Source organism: Alnus glutinosa, chromosome 1 (genome assembly GCF_958979055.1).
Source record: "Alnus glutinosa chromosome 1, dhAlnGlut1.1, whole genome shotgun sequence".
Lineage (NCBI taxonomy): Eukaryota > Viridiplantae > Streptophyta > Magnoliopsida > Fagales > Betulaceae > Alnus > Alnus glutinosa.
In genome coordinates, this window is record NC_084886.1 from 10,348,502 (window position 1) to 10,372,753 (window position 24,252).

Genomic DNA, 24,252 nt, shown 5'->3' on the forward strand with positions numbered 1-24,252 from the left:
AACTACTCGTGAACATGCTCGGGTTCGGATCAGATTAGCTCGGCTCAGGATCAGTTCGTTTATTAAACGAACAGAGCTTGAACAAAAAATTCAGGCTTGTATAAATTTAGGCCCGGCTCGTATAACTTCATTTGTAATATTTTTATGATATTAATTTTAATTTTGTAATAAGAATATGTTAAGTATTTAACAAAAAAAAAAATGTTCTTCGTAATGTAATATACATAAGTTGAATTATTGTAACTGTGAATCTGGATATAGATATATATATATAAGTGCATTTATGTATATATGAATGTATAAATATATTATAAGATGAACATATAAAATTGATATTAGATTATTTAAGATTGAGTTAATTTATCTAATTACTCAAACAATAAATTTTAACCATAATTAATTAACTAATAATTAATATTAATTTTAAAAACAATTAAACAATCGTGACATTTACTTTATCTATGGAATGACTAAATAAATTGAGTAGCTCGTGAACAAATTCAAATTCATTAAAAAAATAAATGAATAAAATTTGAACAAATTATTTAGTTTAATGATAAAGTCGAACTCCTCGTATTCGAAAAAAAATCAACAAATTAAACTTAAACATTTAATACTCGGAACTACCGCCATAAATAGGATGCATAGTTCACAAGAAAGCAGTAAAGCACCATTAGTGTCGTACGTTGTTGCTTTTAGGGGTTGCGGATTGTGGGACCACAAATCAAATCAAATTCTCATTTTACTCAAAACCGGCGTTAACATTGGTTAAAAAAAAATAAAAAAATTCTCTCTTCTTTTTCATTTCTTATCTCACAAAAAAACAAGAAAAAAAAAAAACAAAAGAGTTTGATTTGTTAACGGTAATCTACATAATATTTTATAACTTTCAAAATCTTATTTATCTTGATTTTCACAATCAATAGATAAAAGAAATATACCATAATTTATAGTAATGAAAGTCTTCTCAAAGCTCAAACACTAAGAAATAATTTTTTTCACTTGATTTTCTTAAGATATACAAAGTTGATAAATATTGTGCATATTTATAAGATTGAGAGATGACCGATTCCCTTATTTATCATCATTAATTCTACTTTCCATCAAAGTAAGAATTAAGTAAAAAACTTCTCTTATTTAATTAACCAATAGTTTATTAAGGAGATTAATTAACCTTAGAGTAATGATTGAAGACCACTCAAAGATACAACTTTTCACCACCTTGCTTATGTGGTGGAAAAATAGACTTTTGAACCTGTTTAACCAATAATTTTTTTTTTCGCTTTTCGCTTTTCGCTTTTCGCCTTTCAGAGAGATGTACACATCAATCGGATCAAAGTCTAGGGAGTACTATGCCTCGCCGAGAAGGTCTTTAGATCCGTCGGCGCGAGAACCGGGAAAAGGTGCCATTCGGGAAGGTCTTAGATATCGTCAGCATGAGGGTCTAGGGTGTAACACCCCAAAAATTAATTAATTATGGTAATTAATTTAAAGTATTACTCGTAGCGCCTTCAAATTAATTAACTAGTAATTAACATCAAGTATTACCTAAACCAATACATATTAGAGTCAAATATAGCGAAAAGCGAAAAAAAATTCCAACACAATCGCTAATAAAAGGTAAAAAGATGAGAGATGAGAGATGAGAGAGGTAAGAGGAAAGAGGAAAGAGGAAAGAAAAACATTTTGTATTAAAATAATTGATAAGAAAACTCTTTTGGTTCCTTACACATTGGGTAGAAGTGTAGCATTCTCAATGCTTAGGAAACTGATAGGGTATCTGCTGTGGATAGTTTTTTGTGATTTTTTTTTTTTTTGCATTTATCCTATATGTAGGGAAGGGAAGGTGTTGGAATGCTCTCATCTCTCATCTTTTTGCCTTTTATTGGGGATTGTGTTGAAATTTTGTGAAAACTGTGAGGGTAGCTACAAACTTATATTTATATAAAAAAAATATTTAATTGATATAAGAAAAGATAAATGAAACTATTGTGAAGTGTATTTTGATAGAGAAGTAAAAAGTAGTTTTATTCTATAAATTTAAGAAAAATTAAAAAAAAAAATCTAATGTAAATGCTCTAAGGCCTGTGTCTTGATATGTCTTGATAACCTTTATTTATTTATTTTTCTTTTATAATTTTTTATGAGGCGTTTTCACGAAATGGAAGATGTTTTGAATTTTTTGTTAGTGTTTTGTATAAAAAGTTGTTTGTTAATGTTTTGACTTATATACATATATATATATATATATATATATATATATATAAAATAAAAAGGAAAGAGAGAATGAGTTAAGTGTTAACCTCAAGAGATTGGCTGAAGTAGTGAAGGCCTTGACTTGAAAGCATCCTTATCAAGTTTAAGGTTCACAAACAATTCTTTAGAGGCCACACCTGCGACGAAGCCGTGATTTACCATTCATGTGGGTAGAGAGAGGGAGAGCCCTGCATGATTCAAGGATTTGCCTTTTATGAGTGGATGCACAAAGTAACCTGCTCCCAGCTCTCCCTTGGAGGGTTCTCCGCCATAAAATTGAAGGGAAGAAAAAAAAAACAATAGTCTATCCGACAGCTAATAACAGATCCCACAATACCTAATCTCGGCCACCAAACCCATGGTCAAATTGCCATAATTCTTGTCACGTCTCCAACAACTTCTTAGCTCTGTGACTTCCTCGCCACAGCTTAGAGGCAGAGTGTAATTGGCATTATTAGGGCTAGCTGAATATTGAATGTTTAACTATAGTTCGTTTATATTTTGTTTCGTACACGAATCGAGTTCAAGTTTATCATCAAATTAAAATATAATGTTCAAATTTGATTCAGTTATTTTTTGAAGAAGCTCGAACTTATTTTTGACCTGCTCAATTAACCAACTCATTCTTTATATAAAATGAATATTATTTGTAACACCCTGATCTAATACATAATTCTAGCATTGCGTATTCTGTACAGAACCTTCAAATGCCGCTGCATCCCAAAAGACACACAAGACTCGTTTGGAGAAACCTCAATCAAATATCTCCTGGGCTTCAATTATACTGTGCTGACTGAAAAATGAGAGCGGGACACGTTAGGGTGATTGGCCTCCATGCATAAAGATGAAATCAAGTCCAACAGAAAAAAGTAACAAAGAAACCAAAAAAAAAAAAAAAAGTGGAAGTAAAATCAGATCAAGACAAAATTATGGTCTTACTGGTCGTCCTTTGCGACCCGATAATACTTTTCTGCGTGCTGCCGTTGACCAATTAGTTGGGCAAAACGCTCATCATGAGTAATCACTATCAGCTGAAAATTCTCCTGGCCCTTTCTGTCCTCCATAATTCTGCAGGAAGACGACAGAAGATGGGTAAATGCCGGCCTTCGTCCGGTAATGGACTCTCAAGTGAAGATATAGTATGTTCATACCTCAGAAGAGCTGCAGCAAGACTCTCGGAATTTGGGCCATCCAAGTTCGTGGTTGGTTCATCTAGTGCTAGTATACCACAGTTGAGGCAGAAAGTCTCGGCTAAAGCCAGCCGTATGATCAAGGAAGCAAGGACCTGAACTAAACCATTAGTTTCCCATTTCTTGTAAAAGAAAGAGGTGGTAGATTAAAGAAAGCGTTCAATGATCACTCACCTTCTGCCCAGCACTACACCTTCCCCTCATTTCTAACTCAGTATCACCAGTTTGCATAAGAACCTGTATAAAAAATGTGACAGAAACAAATAGAATTAACAATTAACAAAGAATAAAAAGTTCTGCCGAGGAATCATAGGAAAAAAAGAAGACGATGAGAACAGTTTGAAAAGAATTTCCATACCCTGTAGCTGTAGGAGCGAGTCCCAGAACCTTCAGCATCAGAATGGATGCTAATGTAATCTATGTCTTGTCCTCTGTATGTTTGTTGCCACAACTCTCTTATTATTTTATTTATTTCTTCCATTTTCATTGTGTGGAATCGCATAAGTGCTCTGAAAGGAAACGGATCAAAGAAAACATAATTATTTACTAAAACAATGTCATTTTACATAAATACTTTCATGAGTAGTTTAGCATCAGTACTTAGAACTATAATATTATGCCTTAATCTAATCCACCACGAGCTGTCTATTGCCCAAGAGAATTCCATCAAGTAAAAAAATAAAAACAAATTAGATAATTAAGAAGCGTGTTCTAGAAGTTGCAATATGATGCTGAGCACTAGATGGACAGACAACCAGAAATAAATGGGTCATCCCACTGGATCCACTATCAACGGTGCATTTAAAACGATAATGCGAGGTTATGTAAAAATATTGGGCCTGATTGATAGATTAATTTTAAAGCATCAAAAATGGTGAGCAAAATATGTTAGACAACTAAGAAACAAACACTCATCAACTGGGCGTAGTTATGTCCCAAAGAACTTACCTGCAGGCTGCAGTAACAAAGTTGAGATAGATGCACAAAAATGTAAGATAGAGAAAAGAGATATTTATGTTTGTAAGAAAACCAGAGTAGCACCGTTAGTGGACAATACTGATGGAAAAAACTGAGTCTAGTAACTGATTTTTCTTTTTCTTTTGGAAAATTATTGAAACACTCATGAGTCTTAGACATTTATCAAATCACTCCCCGAGTTTCTATTTTTCCCCTTTTAGCTCCTTGAATTTGTACATGTTATCCCGTCAATTTTTTGGATGGAGCTCATATAAAATTATAATTCTACCCTTTTCAAAAGAGAAAAAAATAAAAAAGAAAAAAAAAATCATAGGGGTGGCTTGCGCGGCCACCCCCAACAGTGTGGGGTGGCTTACAGCCACCCCCTAACTCATGGGCCACTCCTTTGATTTTTGGGCCATTTTATTTTTTACTTTCTTTTGAATAAAGGTAGAATTATATTTTTATATAGAGTCTGTCAAGAAAATTGACAGAATTTGTACAGAATAATCGATTTGATAACCGGGACAAATTCAAGGAGCTAAAGATAAAAATAGAAACCGAGTGATTTGATAAAGTCTCAAAACAAAGTGATCGATTCATTAATTTTCCCCTTTTCTTTTTCTTTTTGATTTGTAAGTTACATGCGTACTTGATGGATTTTGAATGGCTACTCTACAATCACTTTGTTCTTAAATGAAAAAGAAGTGTCATTTGAGCTAGAGCTCATTGGCCAAAACCAGTAAAGTAGAAGGATTGGTGGGCAAAAAAAGCATGGATCACGGCAGAGAGATGGATGATGTCCTATGACTGTTGGATGACCATTGGTCCAAAATGTTGAAGCCTTAAGAAAGAACGAGGACAATGATTATTTAGCATACCACAAACTACACCCTCTTCATGTCTTGGCCAGCCCAACAAACCAGACAATTGTGGGCCTCACACATACATAATAATAGAAGAATTTACTAGAAGATCACAGACTCAAGGTAAGGTATCTCATAAACAATAAGACTGCACCTTGGTGAACCATCACTGACAGAAGCTTGACTTGTTAAGAAGAGGGCTAACAATGTGTATCAAGCATACCACACACTAAAACGCCCTTCACATGCAAGCTTATCAGCAAACCTGAAAAGATACGGACCTTGTACATATGGAGTGGGAGAATATACCAGGAAGAGGTCACTAAGACATGAACTATGGACCTCATAAACATCAAGGGTCTATCCACTTGTCGGTGAAACATCAGAAAAAAGTTTTAGTTATTAGGAAGCAGGACAACAATGTATATTAAATATACAACACGATACCAGATTCTAAAGAGGATACACCTTGGACGGAGCAGACTTGTAAAAACAATACATGTAGACAATTCCAACAGCTAAGAGTTTTCCTTGAGTAAAATACGAAGAGAACTTATTTTTTCTTAATAATAAGTTACACACACCCGGTGGATCTTGAACTCACGAACCCTCCATTTTGTACTTACAAGAAGAGTTGCCATTTGAGCTAGAGCTCATTGGCTAAAATGCAAAGATAAATTATATTACCGCAAGTAACAAAAAAATTGGTTTAAGAATTCTGGCATCACCTACCTTAACTGAACAAAATTTAGAAAGAATTTAAAACACATTTAAAATATAATAGCTTAAAAAAAGACATATATATTAAGCGTACTTGTCAAGTGCACTGTAGTATCTATCCAGGTCCTTGTTTGCCATCTCAGATGTCTGTCACAAAATGTTTTCCAGTTATTAATACACTGGTTTGAGTAATAAGGAGAACACCTTTAAGCAATCTGGAGAAAAACATTTAACCTTAAGCTGGATTAGCTGATTAAAGTACCGATTGTCAATATCCTTGTATTGTGCCTGTTTAAGATCAATTTTGTTTTTCGAAACGTTACTTTGGTAGACAGCCACCGTTCCTTGGTACCTGTGTAACTGTTATGAAAATTAAGGTGTTAAATCTTTTCATTTAAATAAAGAAAGTGGCTTGAAGACAATAATTTGACAATAATGAGAAGTAAATTTAAAAGCATAAAAGAGTTGTACAAGATAGAAACCTCATAAATAAATATGCATTGCAATAACAAGAAAGCATCCAACAACTGCCACATTCAAGTGACTTTTCAGCTTAGACTTCATAGCATTTTAGAATGTGTGAACATTGCAACCACAACTTTCTTAGATACTGTAATTAGGTCTTTGTTAATTAAACTTACCTTCCACTACTTTTTCTCCTTTGCCCCCTCCTCTCTCCGTATGTCTGTATAGCTGGTAGACCAAAACTAGGACTAAAGAACCAAAGAGACTTACCAACGATGTATTAACAAGCTTTTCCAATGGTTGTTCCCACCCAAGTGCACTCTCTCTCTCTCTCTCTCTTCTCCTTCGGATGGAAAAGTGAAGTCCCAAATAAAGTTCAGAAACATTAAATGGTGGCGAACAATTCAGTTTTTTATGTTACCACTCCCGAATCAACACGTCAGTAGGACTATATGTCCATGTTTTTTTTTTATAAGTATATGGGACAAACTTTTTGATAAGTAGGACTATATGTCCATGTTAAGAAGTGGACATCAACTACTTAAAGGGAGGTAAACATACAAAAATGGTGTCTGTAGGATTTAAATACCTCTGAAAGAAGTCTCTCTCTTTCCTGTGAGAGCTTTCCAAGTTCAGCTTCAAATGTTGAAACCCCACCGATCTTCAATATTCTTTCTTCCAGTGATTCAATCTCATGGGTAAGCTCATCTACTTCAGCCTTTGTTTTCCTATAATTCAAGTTGTCCTCAATATTTCGTCTTAACTGATCTTGATTCCTCATCAAGTCTTTACTTTTGTTTAATTCAGCTAAAATTTCCTGCTTCCTAATGTCGCAACTTTGAAGTTGAGATTCTGATAGAGATTGCTTTTCTTGCATTTCTTTCAACCTGTCTCCTTTCTTTAAATCATAATACCTGGTTGAACAATGTGATGGTCAAGATCAATGGCATTAGAAACTTTACACATCAAATCTCGGGTTCACAATGCTTACTCTTTAATTCTAGAAGCAATTTTAAGTAGACTCTCGACTTCCTGCTGGTAATTTCTTTTTTGTTCAGCCTGCTCCTCATATTCACAATTAAGTTTAGCTTTCAATTCATTGTAGTCGCTCAGTAATTTATCTTTCTCCTTTGATAAAGGGCCAAGAGCCTCCCCCAAATGCTGAAATTAACAAGAAGATCAGTGCATTATGCAGTTCAATACAACAACAAAACTTTCTTTACAAGAAAACTGCACAAATAAATGGAAATATCAGAAACAGCAGAGCAAAGAGGCCTAGGTTAGTGAACTTGTGGCCCCAAGAGACATACACCAATAAGTATTAAGCTAGGTTTCACATATAACTAAAGACAAGCAAAACCACCTACGTGACCAAACTTACTGAAATGGAAAATTAGAAATATATATGCATATCATTGCAATTAACTGATGCATCCCTTAATCAATGGCATCACAAACTAAAGAATTACAAACTCTATTATACGACAAAAATAAAAAGAACCCTATCTCTACTTCAACTATTACTTATCCAACCCACCTCATGTATTTATGCAAAAGCCCCAATTTTCTCAGGATATAAAGTGGACAAGCATAAATGGAGAGAAATTAGAGCTCCCCACAAAAATAATATTCTCAATAAAAAAAAAAAAAAATCACTTCAGAGCCTCGCAACCTCTACGAGAGTTTGAGCATTTTTTGGGTGGTCACATTCAACCTTTTCAGAACCTAGTTACATAACCATAGATATGATCATGAATACCATTAACTGAAAAAGCAACCAAGTAGATTTATTACACGTCTGAGGATGGAATTTCATGTTGAGTTACATAGATACCCTCACGTTGACAAAAAAAAATCGTCCAATGTGCAAATGATGATTGAAGCCAATAACAGAGTGACTCTTTTTCAGGGGGTGGGGATGGGAGGAAGCAACAGATAGGCCAAGACAAGTTTGATGGAAAGGGCATACCAATTCAGATCTCAGAAAATTGTTTCTTAGTCAGACTCCCACATGTTATTTCCTCATTCTCATACTGTCCATCCAAACTAGTTTTCCAGTTTCATTTACTAGGTAATTTTTCGACACAATCATTGATTTTCATGAGAATTAAACTCTTTGATCACCTTTTTTCTACACGATTCTGTTTGTAGTGCACAGCTTCTCCCTCCCTCCCTCCCTCTCTCTCTCTCTCTTCCTTTTTTTTGTCTTTTTTTCTTTTTTTACCTCAATTTTCAAAATAAGAATTGACTATCCAGCTTCCCTGTGAAAGATCAACAGATTAAATACCAAGCCCACCAATGTGTCAAATTATTATTATTTTAAGAAAAGAGAAATTGAAACAACAAAAGTTTTGTCAATACAGAGGAGAATGGGATTCAAGCTTAACAGAAGGAAAAAAAAAATTAAAAAAAAAAAAACAAGAACAAAATATCACTAATTGCTAAACTGTGGGTAATGAAAGAACTAACTATTTTTTCAAAACAAAATGGAAACATTTGGAGGGAAACAGATATCCATATGCAAAACACACTATATAAAATTACATTCTTGAAATGCACAAAGAGACAGCAAATCCGAGTTCAACTCAAGTAGGAATTTTTCACTGTATTTCTAGATACATTTAGTAATATTCCCTACAAAAATAATTATCCATGACGATCATATATTCATGAAAATACCAATAGTAGGGGAGTAAGCCATACATATAATGCTGATAGATTACTATGATATGTGAAGACAATTACCATTGGCATGAGAATTATACACGGACAAAAGCAAAATATTGACAAATGATATAGCTAATACCAATAAATATCTTAGATGGACAAACAACCTTATCATCAAAATCAACTTGACTTTTTTCCTCAGTTAAACGCTCTAACTCTTCTTCTGCCTTTTTAACATCACGCAATGTATTAGCTGCTTTGACTTTCTCCTCCCTTAGAGTGTGCCACCGAATTTGGATGTTGGATAAATCATTTTCCATATACCTCTGCTCATCCCTCAACTTCTCCAGTTCATTATGCAAACCATCCCTAGTAGTCAACAATTAAAATAGTTTAAAAAAAAAAAAATCTCAAATGCAAACAGAAGCAATAAAGTATTGCAAGATGCCAACAAGAATTCAATAATAAATACATATTAAAAAAATATGTGGAGCTAAATACTAAGAAATAATTAACAAATCTACGTCCATGTCACATAAATTGAATGTGCTTACAAATGATCATAATCAAATTGGCTGAGGAAAAAAAGAGAGGAAAGTTCAAGTCATGTACTTTGTGCTTTGCAACGTATTCAGCTCTAACTGAATTTCTTCCATGGTTCTCACGCCTTGCCCTCGAAAATCAAGCTTATACTCTAAATCATCGACTTGCTTTTGCCCATTTTGAATTTCTTGGAAGAACCTGTCAGCAGTTTCAACAGGTTGCACCAAGACCTCAACTGAGTCCTTATCAGCCTTTACTTGAGCTAAAACACCTAACACCTACACAGGAGAACAGCCATTATTGGAGCTGAAACACATGACAGTTTTAAGAAAAAGATTTTTTGACTTAGCAAATAAAGAAACTTCCTGCACAATGAAAAAAAATGTCAAATAAGACAATATTGACACATATTAAAGCAATGTAAGGAAACCTCATTCATGAGGCACTCCACATGCCCCTCTTGTGGACAAGTTACAGATAAGAGAGAAAAAGGAGGAGAACGAACGAAAGGAAACAGCAGTCAAATTGTTTTAGTTCTGAGATAGAGTAGGAAAGGGGTTTATTCCTTCATTCGCAGTTATGGATGTAATCTCTGTTTGTTTGATTCAAATTCTAGCAAAATGATCATAACATACTGAATGCCACAACTAATAAAGTCAATTCATCAGAACCATGTGTCCTTTACTCTTGTGCTGGTGGAAGAAATATTTTCACACCATTCTGCTCAATCAAGGGATGTATCTTCTGTTTGATCAAAAGCAATTGCATCATTTCTCACAGCCTCAACCAACTTGTGGTCCTCTCAGTGCCTATGACTCAAACAAGTCACTCCTTAATGTTACATCTTAATGAACATGACATGATCATCATGGTCATCTTCAAAACATGATGCAAAAAGATCTTTTCTTTTCTTTCTTTTTTCTTTTTAACTAAGCAACCACCTGCTCTTAACTAGAAGTACCATTGGTTGTACTTTTTCTGTTTGTTTTGAAAACAGTTGAATTCTAGTAAAATGACCATAGCATACTTATAGGTTACCAATGATATAGACAACTCAACCCATCGGTGCCTCATCTGAAACACTCTTGTATCGGCATTCGGCAGCACAAATACTTCTCAACATTCTGCTCTATCAAGGTGCATGTCATCTGTTTGATCAAAAGAAATTGAAGGTCATTTTCCACAGCCTTAACTGACAGCCTCTTAGCCCTTCCTCCAGTCCTTGTAGTGACTCTAAGTTGAACCAAGTTACTCCTTGGTGTACAAGCAATGGTCTTAATGAACATGACACAATCATCATAATCATCCTCAAAACACAGATAATCAGATCTCTCTCTCTCTCTCTCTCTCTCTCTCTCTCTCTCTCTGTGTTACATGCACAAAAAAAAGAAAAGAAAAGAAAAAAAAGCACCTACTCTTAACCGAAGTTCTATTTCTTCATTGACATGGCAATTTCCAACTGTATATGGTATTATTAAAACTTCTGTTGATCAATCTAAACTATCTTAGCCAATACATTTTTTTAAGACTTGAGTGCAATAAAGAGTTAACCTCCGCCCCCCGACCACCCCCCAAAAAAAAAGAAAAAAATCACATGAAGAAGTGACCATATCCTTACAAATTTACAGTTAAGTCATCCTTGAGAAGAAACTTTACAAACCCAACACACTGAGCAACATGAGGTGAAAAACAATATGCAAAATGATCAAGTTTCATGTGCTAGCAGATACTCGATTCTTTTACACACTACAAGCTAAGATACTGAGGCAGTATGCAGTAAGGGAAAATACAGTACTAAAAATAGAACTTCAACATTTGGAGGTTATAGTGAAAAATGCACATATGTCACATGCTTCCCTAAAAGTTGGCAGTATTTGGAGAGATATTTAAAAGCAAAATGTGCCAGAATTGATAATTACATCATCAAGGGCCTGAGTCTTTTGATCCAGCTCTTCAGTCAGCTCAAGCAAATCTTTCTCAGCATTAGGAATTGTTTCCTTTCCAATTTTAAGATATTCTTCATAAACCATACGAAGCTTGTCCAACTGCTGAAAATAAGAGTCAGCATTTGAGGACTCCACAGCCAACACTTTCATATGCTCAGCGGAACTTGCTGCCTTCACTCTTTGCTGTAATTCACAGGGAAATATCAGCAAGAACTATAAGAATCTCAAGGAGCTAAAGCGACCTGAGTTAACGGAAATCCCAGTGGAAGACCAAGCATTTGAAAAATAGTGTGTGCACTACAGTCCAATGAAAAACCTGCTTTAAAATTTTGGATAATGAACATACCAACCTTTTTAACAAAGTCATCTTCCTCTTCCGCAGAGAAAGGGCGCTCACAGCAAGGGCAAACATGATGAGCACGGGCAACCCTTTCAAAAGGATCAAACATTTGCCGCATACCATCTGCAATGTTGTATTTGCTGCAGGAGATGCGCCACATACGGTATTAGCACCTTAACAACCACAAAAGTGATGTATGATCATTCAGATATGCATCAAATATCATTGTCTATGAAGTAAATACCAGGCACCTTTTCTGGACATCTTTTTTCTCCTTAGCTGACTCCAAGACTCGGAGGTAAATATCTATGCTAAGAGATTGCTGATCCAAGGACTGAAGTTTGGATTCAATAAATCTCTTCCTTGCTGCATGAAAATCAAATTATGAAGCATTATGGAGCAAATGATTTGGTGAATTTATTTAATCTAGTCATTTATATATATATGGATGACAAATGTTTGTTACACGGTTACCAGATAAGTAGAGTGACATTAGATTTGTTGGCATTACACAATTACTACAACAAGACTGGTAGTATCCCAGGAAATCTCTGAAACAAAGAGCTGTTATGAAGCTGTGAGTAATACTTACACTCCATATCCTTGGAATATTTGGACAGATTAGTATTAACTTCTTGTATTTTAATTTGCAACATATTCACCTCCTTCTCAGCTTCACGGGATTTTGTATTCAAGTCATCAAACTCCATTCCAATGGCCCTACACCAGGAATCATAGCAACTTAAGAGAAGTAGTAATGCATATATAAAATAATAATAATAATAATAATAAGCATGATTCAAAACAAGAGTAATGAACACCCATAAAGTTTGCCAGGTGCCTCTAATAAGACCTAAGACCCTCCAGCACAAGACAACCATAAAACAAGTCACTTAAAATTAAATAACCGATAGTGAAAACAGAAACATGCAACGAATATGAGTGCAAATTTTCAAGGAACAGCGTAAAAGTGCCTATCGAAACTGAAATGCCTTGACAATAGTTTGGGATTTAAGCAGGTCCTTCAAACAAGACCTCGGCAGGTTAAAGCAGGGATCTATCACACAGTTTCAAGATCAGGGTCAGAAAGAGGATCCTAGAGTCCTAAAGACCAACTGTTATGCAAATTGATAGTTGCTCCCAAGCCTCGTCTCTAGATCTGACACTTGCACATAAACCAGCACAAATTCTAGAATCAGATTGGAATTAATCATTTAGACTTCATTGTTTTACAGCCTTATCCATATGTTCCAAGGAAATAAACTCTTTGATTCTCTGAGAAAAATTACGCTAAAATAGCTTCCCTACTTTCTTTTTTTTAAAAAAAATAAAAATAAAAATCATTTGAATCAAATGCTAATGATCTCTTCATCTATACAATTGTCTCCAAAAACTCCAATTGATCTATTAAAAATTCCAATTGTCTCTATTTGCATGGGAAAATCCAAGATGCCCACCAAGACAGAATGAAAGGTTAGTGTTATGGACTCATGAAATTGGGCCCTAATTGGAGCTATGTTTGCTAATGATTTTGAAAAGTGTTTTTTTTTTGTGTTTTGAGTTGAAAAAGTTTTTTATGTGAAAGAAGGTTGAGAAGTGTTTTCGGCGAGGTCCATATTTGAAAAGTATTGCCTGTGAGGTCCAAAGAAAAAATATAGTTTGGTAAACTTCTTAGTGATTAGTGTTTTCAAAGAAGCAAACACTACACATGCTTATTTTGAGAAAACACACTTTTTTTTCTGCAGGTGTGGAGGTTGACTTCTTAAAAAAGAAAATTAAAAAAAAAATAGAGGTTACCACGGCCACCCTCAGCGGAGGAGAGAGGATGGCCGCTCGACCCTTGATCTACTTACTGCAGCCCAAGAATAAAAACATTATTGTAACTAGTTCTATAGAGGAGTAGCCACCTATCACCTATCTTTGGTTAGTTTAGATTTTCCAAGGACTGTAATAGATCGCTTATGGATTCCTTAAATCAGCTCAAACATCTATTAGTGATGTTTAGGGATTTCCAGATGTGGTAAAACACCTCGCGTGTGCGCACTTAATGGGGAGAAATATGAGTAATATATATTACACTATTTCTCGACTAAATGGGAGAAAGCAAGCAAGAACGAAAGATAGCACCCATAGCTAATAAGAATAAGGGCAAGAAGGAAGTACGAAAGAAGCATTCACATCCAAATCTGAATCCGAAGCCAGCAGATACATCAGCGCACCGCCATTCATTCCTATCCCGGGTGGTAGAGCTTTCTCGTTGATCGTTTGTTGATCGTCGTTCTTTTTCATTAATGAAATTCGAATCCTCTTTTCGGATATGTTATTTAGTTGATGGAGTTGCACACACAGAAATAGTGTAACATATTTAACTCCATTAAGTGCGCCCGGGCGAGGTGTTTACGTAAGTAAACTCACAAGGAAAGAAGACAGATGAGTTGCCTCGCGCGCACGTACGTAATAGTACGTGCGTATGCATGTGTGTGTATGCGCTTGCCACGCTTCATCTTAAACTTACGTAGAACAAAACAAAAAATTAATTACCAATCATCATAATGATTTTGATTATATGTTTTTGTTAGTATATAATTATTATTACAGAACTTATAATTTTTTTTTTTCCAAAAAAGATTACAAAGAAATTCTAGATCAAACTATGGTACATGCTTTGAAAATAGTACTAAAAATAACAGAAAAAATATAATGAGAGATTTTTCAAGAAAAGAGAATTCGAGAGCAAAGTCTTCATGTTGTGGGATGCTAGGAAGTTTATAGCTTATACACGTGTGCACACACAGAGACATCCAACAAGTCTATTACAAATCCTTGATTTGGCATTTCACCTTCCCAGTCCCAAGCCACATCAAAGAGGCCAAAGCCCAAAGGGGTGTATGAGATAAACAACTGACATTAATGCTCCAATCAGTCCTGCAAGAATATGCTTGAAGCTAAGAAAATTCCGCCCCTGGATGGAACTTTTGCTATCTATACTGATTACAACGCAACCCTCTTTTATTTATTGTTGTTATTCATGCTATGTTCCCATTTCCAACCTGAAAGGTTTAACCTGGTTCAACAGTGTGGAAGATAGGCAAGAAATGAACAAACGATCAAAAACCTAAGTGAATCTATGAATTTTTTCTCAAATAAAAATCTTATGACTAATAAAACAGCCACAAGATAGAAGTGAAAGATCAAGAGCACTTGTGAAACGAAAATTTCTCTCATAGCCATAATCTTCTCCTTTATATGTTCAAAGCTAATCCAAATATATTCAACAGGTGATTCCCCAACTGTAGTTAACCAGATCTTCTGAAAAGTTATATTTCAAACACATTCCTCAAGTGACTAAATAGTGTCAATTGATGGCAACAACAGCAACTTTGATTAATTATTGGCAATGCATAGCCTGGGAGAAGACCTATGAGTACCAGGCATTCCAATGATATTGGCAGGATAACAACAGAAACGTGATGTAGTGGAAAATGTGAGAAATAATACATTAGGAAGATGAAGCTAGAGTATCCTAGATTTTGGAAGAAGCTTCTCGGGCTCCTCAGGTCAAACTTGGACCGGGTTTCAATGACCATGGCCCAGTTCTTTGGGCTGGGTCTGAAGCCGAAACTCTCTCTAGGTGTCAAGTGCTCGGGTTGGGTTTAAGCCCATCCTGAAGAAGGCTAGAGGGTTTGTAACTGCAGGGCGTGAGCTCACTTCTGTAGTGTCAGAGTCCGGTTTGGGTCCGAGTTCAGTTTCGGATCCAGTACAGGTCCAAATGCAGTTTCAGATCCAGGTTACTTCTGTGGTTTCCTCGGTGGCTGTTCAGGAGAAGATTCTCACTAATCAAACGATGATTAACCCCCAGGTACACAGTCATGTGGATTTGGGGCGTGGGCTGGCGATGTCTAAGCCTCTAAACTTCTACTTCCGCAAGTCCAAGGCTAAGAGAGGTCCGAAGGTGGTTGTTAGTGCTGCCACAGAAGAGTGGTTGTCAGGTACTCTTGGCCTTACGAGTATGCCCCCTCCTGTAGCTCAGGAGGCTGTGGCATTGGAAAATGTTGATGCTGGGTGGTGGAAGAGGAAGGAAGCAGGGCTGGTTCTGGGTGCTAGATCTGCTTTGGGTTCTGCTGGTTCAGGGTTTTCTCTTCCTCAATCTTCGCTTGAGGTGGGTTCACCGAAAGGTAGGGTTCCTGCACAATTATCCTTGGAAGAAGACTCCACACCTAAGACTTTGATTCAGTATAAGCGCAAATGCAAGGACATGAGGAAGCCGAAGTTGGTTGTGGGTCAAGGAGAGCATGATGATGTGGGCTTTTTCAAGTGGGGGTTTCTCAAGTCGAGCTCGTCCTTTCCTTCCTTGGCAGATCGCGGCGATTCTGCGTCGTCCCACTTCTCTAGCTCATTGCTTGATGCTCTTTCGGTGGTTGAGTCTGCGGGTGGTGTCTAGCTTTTCTCTCCTTTGGAGTGATCTCTATTATGCTCCATAGTGGGGTTCGGGTCCAAGGGGCAAGAGGATAAGACTCTGGCTTTTCTCTCTGCCCTTGATGAGGAGCATATTCAGGAGGATAAACTTGTGGGTTGAGAGCTTAGGGGTTTGGATTTTTTTGTGGGATGTTGTTTGGGGCGAGTCAGTGTTGAGGTGTTTGTTTCTCATATACTAGGCGCACCTTATACTGTTATTTATAAAATTTGCACTTATTAAAAAAATAAATAGCTTCGCAAATGATAATGAAAACAGAAAGGGTAGATTATAGGTTAAGTCACGTAATGGAACCTTATTTGATTCTGATCTTAGTAATAGATTCACAGGGCCAGAGTTACATTAACAGAGAACTGACTGCAGAAATATCATTTTATAGAAAAGTCAATAATCGATAAAACAAATAGGTGAACAACCTTAGGGCCTGAGTAATTTCCTTTTTCAAATCCTTATCAGGTGGAAGCCTCCCTTTCAGGACTCCTCTAATTCTGTCCTTGTACTCATCGATTCTGTAAAGAAATTAGAAAGAAAACACCACCAGCTTCAAAACACGAGAATACAAGGTAACTGAAAACTTAAGCAAAGAAGCAGAAAAGAGATCTGACTAACATCTTTTTGTGTTTCTTCTTGTGATTCTCCAACTCTGCCTTCTTCAGAGACAGTTTCACTCTGTCCTCAGAATCAGCAGCCATAATGTCTTTCTCTCGATTAACAGCCTTAATCTTTTGCTCTATGCTATATAGCTCACTCTGCTTTTGACGTATGTTTGATTCAAATTCTCTTTCAGCAAGCTGATTCGTTTTTCTCTCAACCTCAATACGCTGCATGATAAGGAGAAGCATTACTTGAATACAACATAATCTGTTCAGTAAGATTAAGGCTGTGAATTCCAAGTGAGACTAGCAAGCAGGGTCACCTCACCATGTTTTTTTCTCTTTCGTCAATGTGAGAAAGATTAACATTAGAAATTTGGAGTTCAAATGAATCCCGTTCATTTTCCTTCTCTTCTATGCGTTTCAAAATGCCACTCTGCATGGATCACGAAGAAAAAACCCTACATGAAATGTGTAGGAATTGGCAATTGCAAAAGTTATAAAACATATGCACTTTTTAAGCACAAACCTTGATATCTAATTTGGCCTGTTTTTGCGCCTCAATATTTTTCCATCTGTCATTTGCATCCATATAGCGGTCCCATGCTGTCTTAAGTTCATATTCATTTGATTTCTGAAATAACATCATTCCCAGTCAATGCATCCCAGAATGGTTGCTATAAAGCATTAGAGCTCTTATCTTGGATTTTAAAGGGTAAATTCATTTTCTGAGTTAAATTAAAATCATTTTGATCTCTGATAGTTTAATTTCAAAAAAGAATGTTGAGGAACATACATATGTATACTCCTACAAAGAAATATACATCTAGCCAAAAAAAGTCACCTTTTTATCCTCCATATCCTTCTCAAGATCCATCAACCTAGATTTGGTTCGATTTATGAGGCTCAAAGCACCTTCATCACTGAAGGGGGTATTTGGAAGAGACCCTAGATTATGCCTTGCATAAAGTTTTTGAACGGTGGAATCTCGTTCATTCTTCAAGGACATATGAGCCTGAAGTAAAAAGTAAAAGAGATGATCAGAAACACATTCCACACGAATTGGATGACTTCTAGATTTTTTTAAAAAAAAGTTTGAATTACTTCAGCTTCAGTTTGTAGCTTGCTAATCTCCCAGATATATTCATTAATTGTCTTCTTAAGAAAAGAACTTTTAGTCTCTGTGTCATTCATTTCCCTCTCTAACTTGCTTATTTTAGATTCCAAAAGTGCAATCCTTTCTTCAAACTTGGTTTTCCATTCCTTCAACTCTTCATCAGTATCTGAAAAAAAATGTTTAGAATCCCTCAATTGGTCCCTAGAGAAACAAAAGTACAGCATAACAAAAAGCACCAGTACAAAGGGGAAAAAAAGTATGAGAACACCAGCAAAAATAAATTGCAAGAATTGAGACAGATTATCCCGCATATGCTTAAAGCATTAAAGACCTTCATTCTCCTCAGCAAGAGCAGCATACTGTTTCTGCTGCTCCTTAAACAATGTGCTTCTTTCGGCAGTCTTTGTTGATATCTGATCCTGTAGTTTCCGCAAATCTTTCAGCATTGTTTCAGTATGATGAATTTTAGCATCCACATTTTGGATGCTTTCCTCCAATTCCTGCATTTGTACGTTCAGAGATTCTGTTTTCTCTTGATCTTGAGCAATGCTTTCCCGAAGCTGTAAGAACACAACATCATCAACAAAACCACTCCATCAAAATCTGGGCACATTGGATATTGAACATCAAAATTTTCTTGTATAAACAGTACAACTGAAAAACTATCAAGTTTCATAACAACTAAAGCAAGGATAAAAAGAAACTATATCAGCACTTCTACAACTCTCCACCCCCCCCACCCCCCCCCCCCCCCCAACCCACCCACCAAAGAAAAGTTCAGAAAAAGGAATTTTAATAAATTAATAAGACTAAGAATCAGTTGATCACTTGTGTAATGATAGAAACTTAAATGCTAACAATCACTTGCCTTATATCCTAATACAAGCTTAAGAATTCATTATAAGCCGGAAGTGAAGCAAAAACAGATAACCTGCAAATATATAAATATTTGTGTGTGTGTGTCTATCAAATTGTCTTAGTAAGACAAAGAAGAGTAAACCTTATATGCAGCATCTTTCAAAGTTTGAAGATTCTCCAATTTGAGCTTGTAGGTCTTGATTTCTTGAGCCTGATCCTTGTGAAGTTTTTTTATGACCTCCAATGCCTTTGTATATCTGCTTAATAATACATGACCATGTATAATTACTTAAAGTCATAAACACCAATGTAATTAACAAAATCAAATAAAGTAAGCATGGGAAAACAGAAGGAAAAATTGAAACAAAAAAATGCATGTAGGACTGCATGAAGGTTATACCAGCAGGCTCCGAGTGCAGTAATTATATAAGTTTTCGCAAATGGTTTCAAAGAAATAATTGTGATTATAATTATCATTGAAAACAACAAAAATGCGGTTGGCTGGGTGGAAGCAAAGATGAATTTATCTTAAGGAGGAGGAATTACTTTTATTCAAAGTACTCTTTCAAGTTTGCCATCCTATTTAATGTCACTATTCCCTATGCCGGTGGGTGTAGCAAAAAGATTAGAGCCATGACAAGGAAATTTCTTGAGGGGCCAGTGATGAATAAGTATCATTTGATAGATTGGGATACAGCTTGTTCTCCCATTCAATCAGAATGCATGGGTGTAAAGGAGCTATGTACTTTTGATCAAGCACAGTTGGGCAAGTAGCTTGGGAGATATGCTACAGAGTGGAGACATTTTTTGGAGGGTAGTGGTGCTGAAATATGGAAACGAGTGGCGACACAGGTGTACGACAGAAAAGCATTAAGAGGGGGACTAGGAGGAGTTCTCCAAGCATATTAGTTTTGTAGTGGGGATTGGGCACTGAATTCCCTTTTGAAATGATCTATGGTGGTAGAAGATTCCAGTAAATTCTTTAAGTCCCTGAGCTTTTCAGTACACGGAGGATAGAAATGTATGTATGGCTGGTAACTCAACAGTAGACTCTTTTGGCATCCACAGTTTTAAACGGATATACAAGATATTGAGTTGATGAAGCAACTTATGGAGTAGAGTCTGTTAACATCAATAGGGAGCACAGTGACAAGGGGTGCTGGAGTTTGACGAGGAGTAATAAGTTTGAGATAGAATCTTATTATCAGACTTTGAGAGGTGGTTTGCAGGCAAGCAATCAATGGAGGAATATTTGGCAAGCAAAGTTCCAGTAAAAGTAACTTTTTTTTTCGTTGAAATGAACAACAGCTAGAGGAAAATTCTGACAGTGCATAATCTGACAGCAGTTGGCTTTAATAAGCACCAAAATAGAGTGATATTGAATGCAGCCCCTTTATGTTTAACATAGCATATTTGGCGCAAGCTAAAAGGAAGGACGTTTGAAGACATTGAACTCTTAGTGACGAAGTTGAAGATGCTGTTTCTGAGATCGTTGTTTGATTCGCCGACAACAACTAGTAGCTTATCTACTTCTTCATTTTTGGATGTTTTTGCCCTTTGTAACTTTAGACCTTAAAGTTTTTGCATTAGAACTTATGTGAGGAAAAAAAATGTAAAAAGGATGAACATCTACTACATGACATGACTGTATGAGTGATGAGATGAGAGTGTACCTGAGGATCTAATCAAGCTAATATTCAATATTAGGACAGAGAGCATGTAATTATCTAGGTTCCCTAATTCTTCTCTGCCGTACCTTTTGTACGTAAGTTCAACAGTGCTTCAAAAACAAGAGTTGCGCTCTTTAAATGCCCTAAGAAATAGGCATAAGTCATTGATTCACTGTTCAGGCAAAATTGGTTATTTTCTGGTGTACCTGAGGATCTAATCTAGCTAATATTCAATATTAGGACAGAGGGCGTGTAATTATCTAGGTTCCCTAATTCTTCTCTGCCGTACCTTTTGTACGTAAGTTACATAGTGCTTCAAAAACAAGAGTCACACTCTTTAAACGCCCTAAGAAATAGGCGTAAGTCATCGATTCACTCTTTAGGCAAAATTGGTTATTTCCCGGTGTTTGGTTGCAAACCTGAAAATGGACTGAGATGGCGTCATTTGTTGTTGTGGTGGTGTATTGGAAGTCCTTGGTCTCTTTGGTTGGTGGAGAATGTTTTACGAAAACGAAATGCATAAAACATTTTACGCCCCATTATCCTTGTTTTCCTTGGTCAACCGAAAATGTTTTTCATTTGACCAAAATTTTCAGCTGCCCCAAACACCTGGAAGTGGAGAAAACATTTTCTAAAAATGTTTTTACACCGAAACAAACAGGGCCTTAATATAAACTGACTTCAACATAGCATAATTCACAAAAACTTTTTTAACATTCTCATATAGACAATTGATGGTGTCCAAACAAGATAATACAAATGATGTACAACTATATAAGTTACCTCATTTTCTTTCTAAAGACTCAAAGAAGATAAACAATACCGGGTTGCAGAGAAGATATCATCAAACTTCTTTTTTAATGTGGAAGGATCTTGCAATGGCCAATTAGCTTCATCTTGGTGTACAAATACCACATTTTCCAGAATAGCCTTTGAAACACCCATTAAAGCGGGGATCTCCCGATCCATGTCAGCACATCTATAGCTAAGGCAAACTTTCTGCAGCTCAGCCACATAGAGGATAAATTCCAGTTGATGTTAGACTTACAGAAAACAGCAAAAATATTGCATAAAAATAGATAATCATTTTAGCCAAATACAACATACACACTACTTTGGCAATGATAAAGTCTTCTCTCAGGACAGTGTAGTATATTTAAAGATGTAACTGAGTACAGCAATAATAACGAACATATCAATTCAATTCAAGCACTTAGTCAATCATGAATAATACTATCCAATCCAGTTTGTCAAAAAAGCATAAATTATAATCAGAAAAGATACGGGCAGACCAAAAACTTACCTCACCAGTGTGAGGGTTTATTGTTTGAAGCACACTCTCAATTGCCTTATACTCCATCTTCGACGCCTTCTGCGTCAGCTGAAACGACCTAATGCACACCACATCCTTACCCACCGCTGTCTTGAATCGAAGCTTAATTTGCCCTTTTGTCTCTGTTTCCCCTGCAACCTAAAATCATCCCCAAAAGGAAAAATATAGGGCCTCTTTGAAGACAAAGTAATATGAAAACAAGCTCCTTTTGGTTAAATGAAGACTTAAAAATAAATTAAAACAAGCTCCTTTTGGTTAATTGCAGGAAAAGAAAAAGGATGTCCTTTTTTCTGGGTAACAACGGAAAACCCGTACGCACAGCTACCCACACAGGGATTATATTGTACTAAAACCATGAGCACTTGAGTTCTCTCTCGCCCAAACACTAGGAAGTCAGGGATTCGAACCTTGGCCAACAATATGGGAGCATACCCACTTGTTAGCTGAGACGGCCCCAGGGAACAACGAAAACGGAAATTGCTTGCGCGAAAAACCCAAAAAGAAAAAAAGAACATTAAAACCTCCATTCAACTGAACCTGATATAAATGCTGAGCTCAAATAAGTCAGTTAAGTATGTACCCAGTTTTTAGGAAAATAAAAACAACCATAGGCTAAATATTATCATTTTCCTCAGTTTTCCCGACAGCCAGACAGAAATGGAACAATAATATCATAGTGAATGAGGAATGGAGAGAAAGAGACCTTGGGGTCGTGAATGAAACTGTGGCCGGACCTCGCATTGGGAGGCAGCTCCCCGGTGCACGAAAGCTTCAAGCACTCTATGATGGTCTGCAGAATCAAATCCAAAAAACGCTTAAAACACACCAGAACGATGACAAATATTATAAAATATACATGAAGCCTGAAGGAGTGCGAGGGTTGAGAAGGAAATTACGGTTTTGCCAGCTCCGTTGGGGCCGACGATTAGGGTTAAGGGCTTGAAGAAGGTGATGACGTTCTTGTTCTCCGGGTCGAAGCTCCGGATGCCTTTGATTAGCATCTTATCCACGGTGCTCATCTTTCTTAGTGCTTATTACTTTCTATTCTATTATTTCAGAATGGAATGTGAGATTGGAGGAGCTGAGCTGATGATGAACATAACAATCATCAAAGTGTCGCAGGGAGTACTGTTGGGGACGGCGAAGGAGGGAAAAAGGGGCCGACTATTACTGCTTGTCTCTACTCTCGAGGTTTATGAATTATTAATAGAAAAAATAAAATTAAAAGATAAAAGGGAGAAAAAAACTTGGAGTGCTTTTTTTTAAAAAAAAAAAAAGTTTTGAAAAAAAAAAAAACTTATTTGTTGTGAAAAATACTCTTTTTATTAAATTATTATCTTTTTCACTTCTGTTTTATGTTTCCAAACCAAAAATATTAACAAATAAATTTAAACACAAAAATAAAACTTATTTTCATCATTAGCTTGCAATATAACATATTTTCTAACAAAAATAAAATAAAAACATCCTCGAAACGGAGCCCGGTGATAATTTGATATATTTTGATTGAATAATAGTAAAGTTGTACTTCTCCTCTCAATTAATAGAAGTAGAAAGCACAAATATAAGTTATATAATATTTAATTCAATTACTCTTTTCTCGTGTGTTATCAAGAAAAATGCTATGTACTACAATTCTAACTAACATTAATACAACAATGTTAATATGACACTGCAACCATCTATTAGGACTTTTTATTATTATTATTATTTAATAATAATTCATTTAAAAGTTAATTGACAATATCATATCATAAATGTTAAAATTGACCCTTGTTTGATTGTTATTTCATCAAGAAATAATAAAGAAAGCATTTTGTTAAACAAAAAATAAAAAACGAGTGCGAATACACCAATTTTTGACAAATGAAAAGAGTAATTTTACTTTTTACACTCATTTTACATTCATTTTAAGTGATTTTTCATTTGATTTTCTTAAGTGGCTTTACCTAAAATATGCCGCATGAGTCGATGGATGGATGTGATAAATGTATGTAATGAATAACATTAATCTTATAGAGTAATGCTAGAGTAGCAAAGGTCTTTTGGATCGATTATTGTTTTTTAAAAAAAATAAAAAATAAAGAGTTAATTAGATCGCTACATACTATAGTTATATAATAAAAAAAATGTCTTATATAAGATTTAGGCTGCGTTTGGGATTGCGATCTCACAAAAAAAAAAAAAAAACGATTATAAACAAAATCATAAAAAATGAATCGTTTTGGAATTATGTTTTTTAAAAATTGCGATTTGA

At 35.7% G+C, this 24,252-nt stretch overlaps 1 protein-coding gene across 1 annotated transcript; it reads right to left on the reverse strand.

Annotated features, from left to right (window-relative positions):
• Window positions 1–2,867: 2,867 nt before the first annotated feature.
• On the reverse strand, window positions 2,868–23,155 carry LOC133871796 (DNA repair protein RAD50). The gene is made up of 27 exons (XM_062309219.1): window positions 22,892–23,155; window positions 22,699–22,785; window positions 21,966–22,133; window positions 21,486–21,661; window positions 19,135–19,249; window positions 18,466–18,694; window positions 18,122–18,300; window positions 17,862–18,032; window positions 17,547–17,651; window positions 17,346–17,453; window positions 17,034–17,245; window positions 16,841–16,933; window positions 12,543–12,670; window positions 12,202–12,316; window positions 11,961–12,090; window positions 11,584–11,793; window positions 9,734–9,942; window positions 9,289–9,490; window positions 7,446–7,615; window positions 7,044–7,368; window positions 6,224–6,349; window positions 6,084–6,136; window positions 3,805–3,955; window positions 3,621–3,683; window positions 3,408–3,541; window positions 3,196–3,324; window positions 2,868–3,049 (listed from the first exon to the last, which is right to left on the reverse strand). The coding sequence occupies exons 1-27, from the start codon at window positions 23,012–23,014 to the stop codon at window positions 3,010–3,012; spliced, it is 3,951 nt and encodes a 1,316-aa protein (XP_062165203.1). The 5' UTR covers window positions 23,015–23,155; the 3' UTR covers window positions 2,868–3,009.
• Window positions 23,156–24,252: the final 1,097 nt, after the last annotated feature.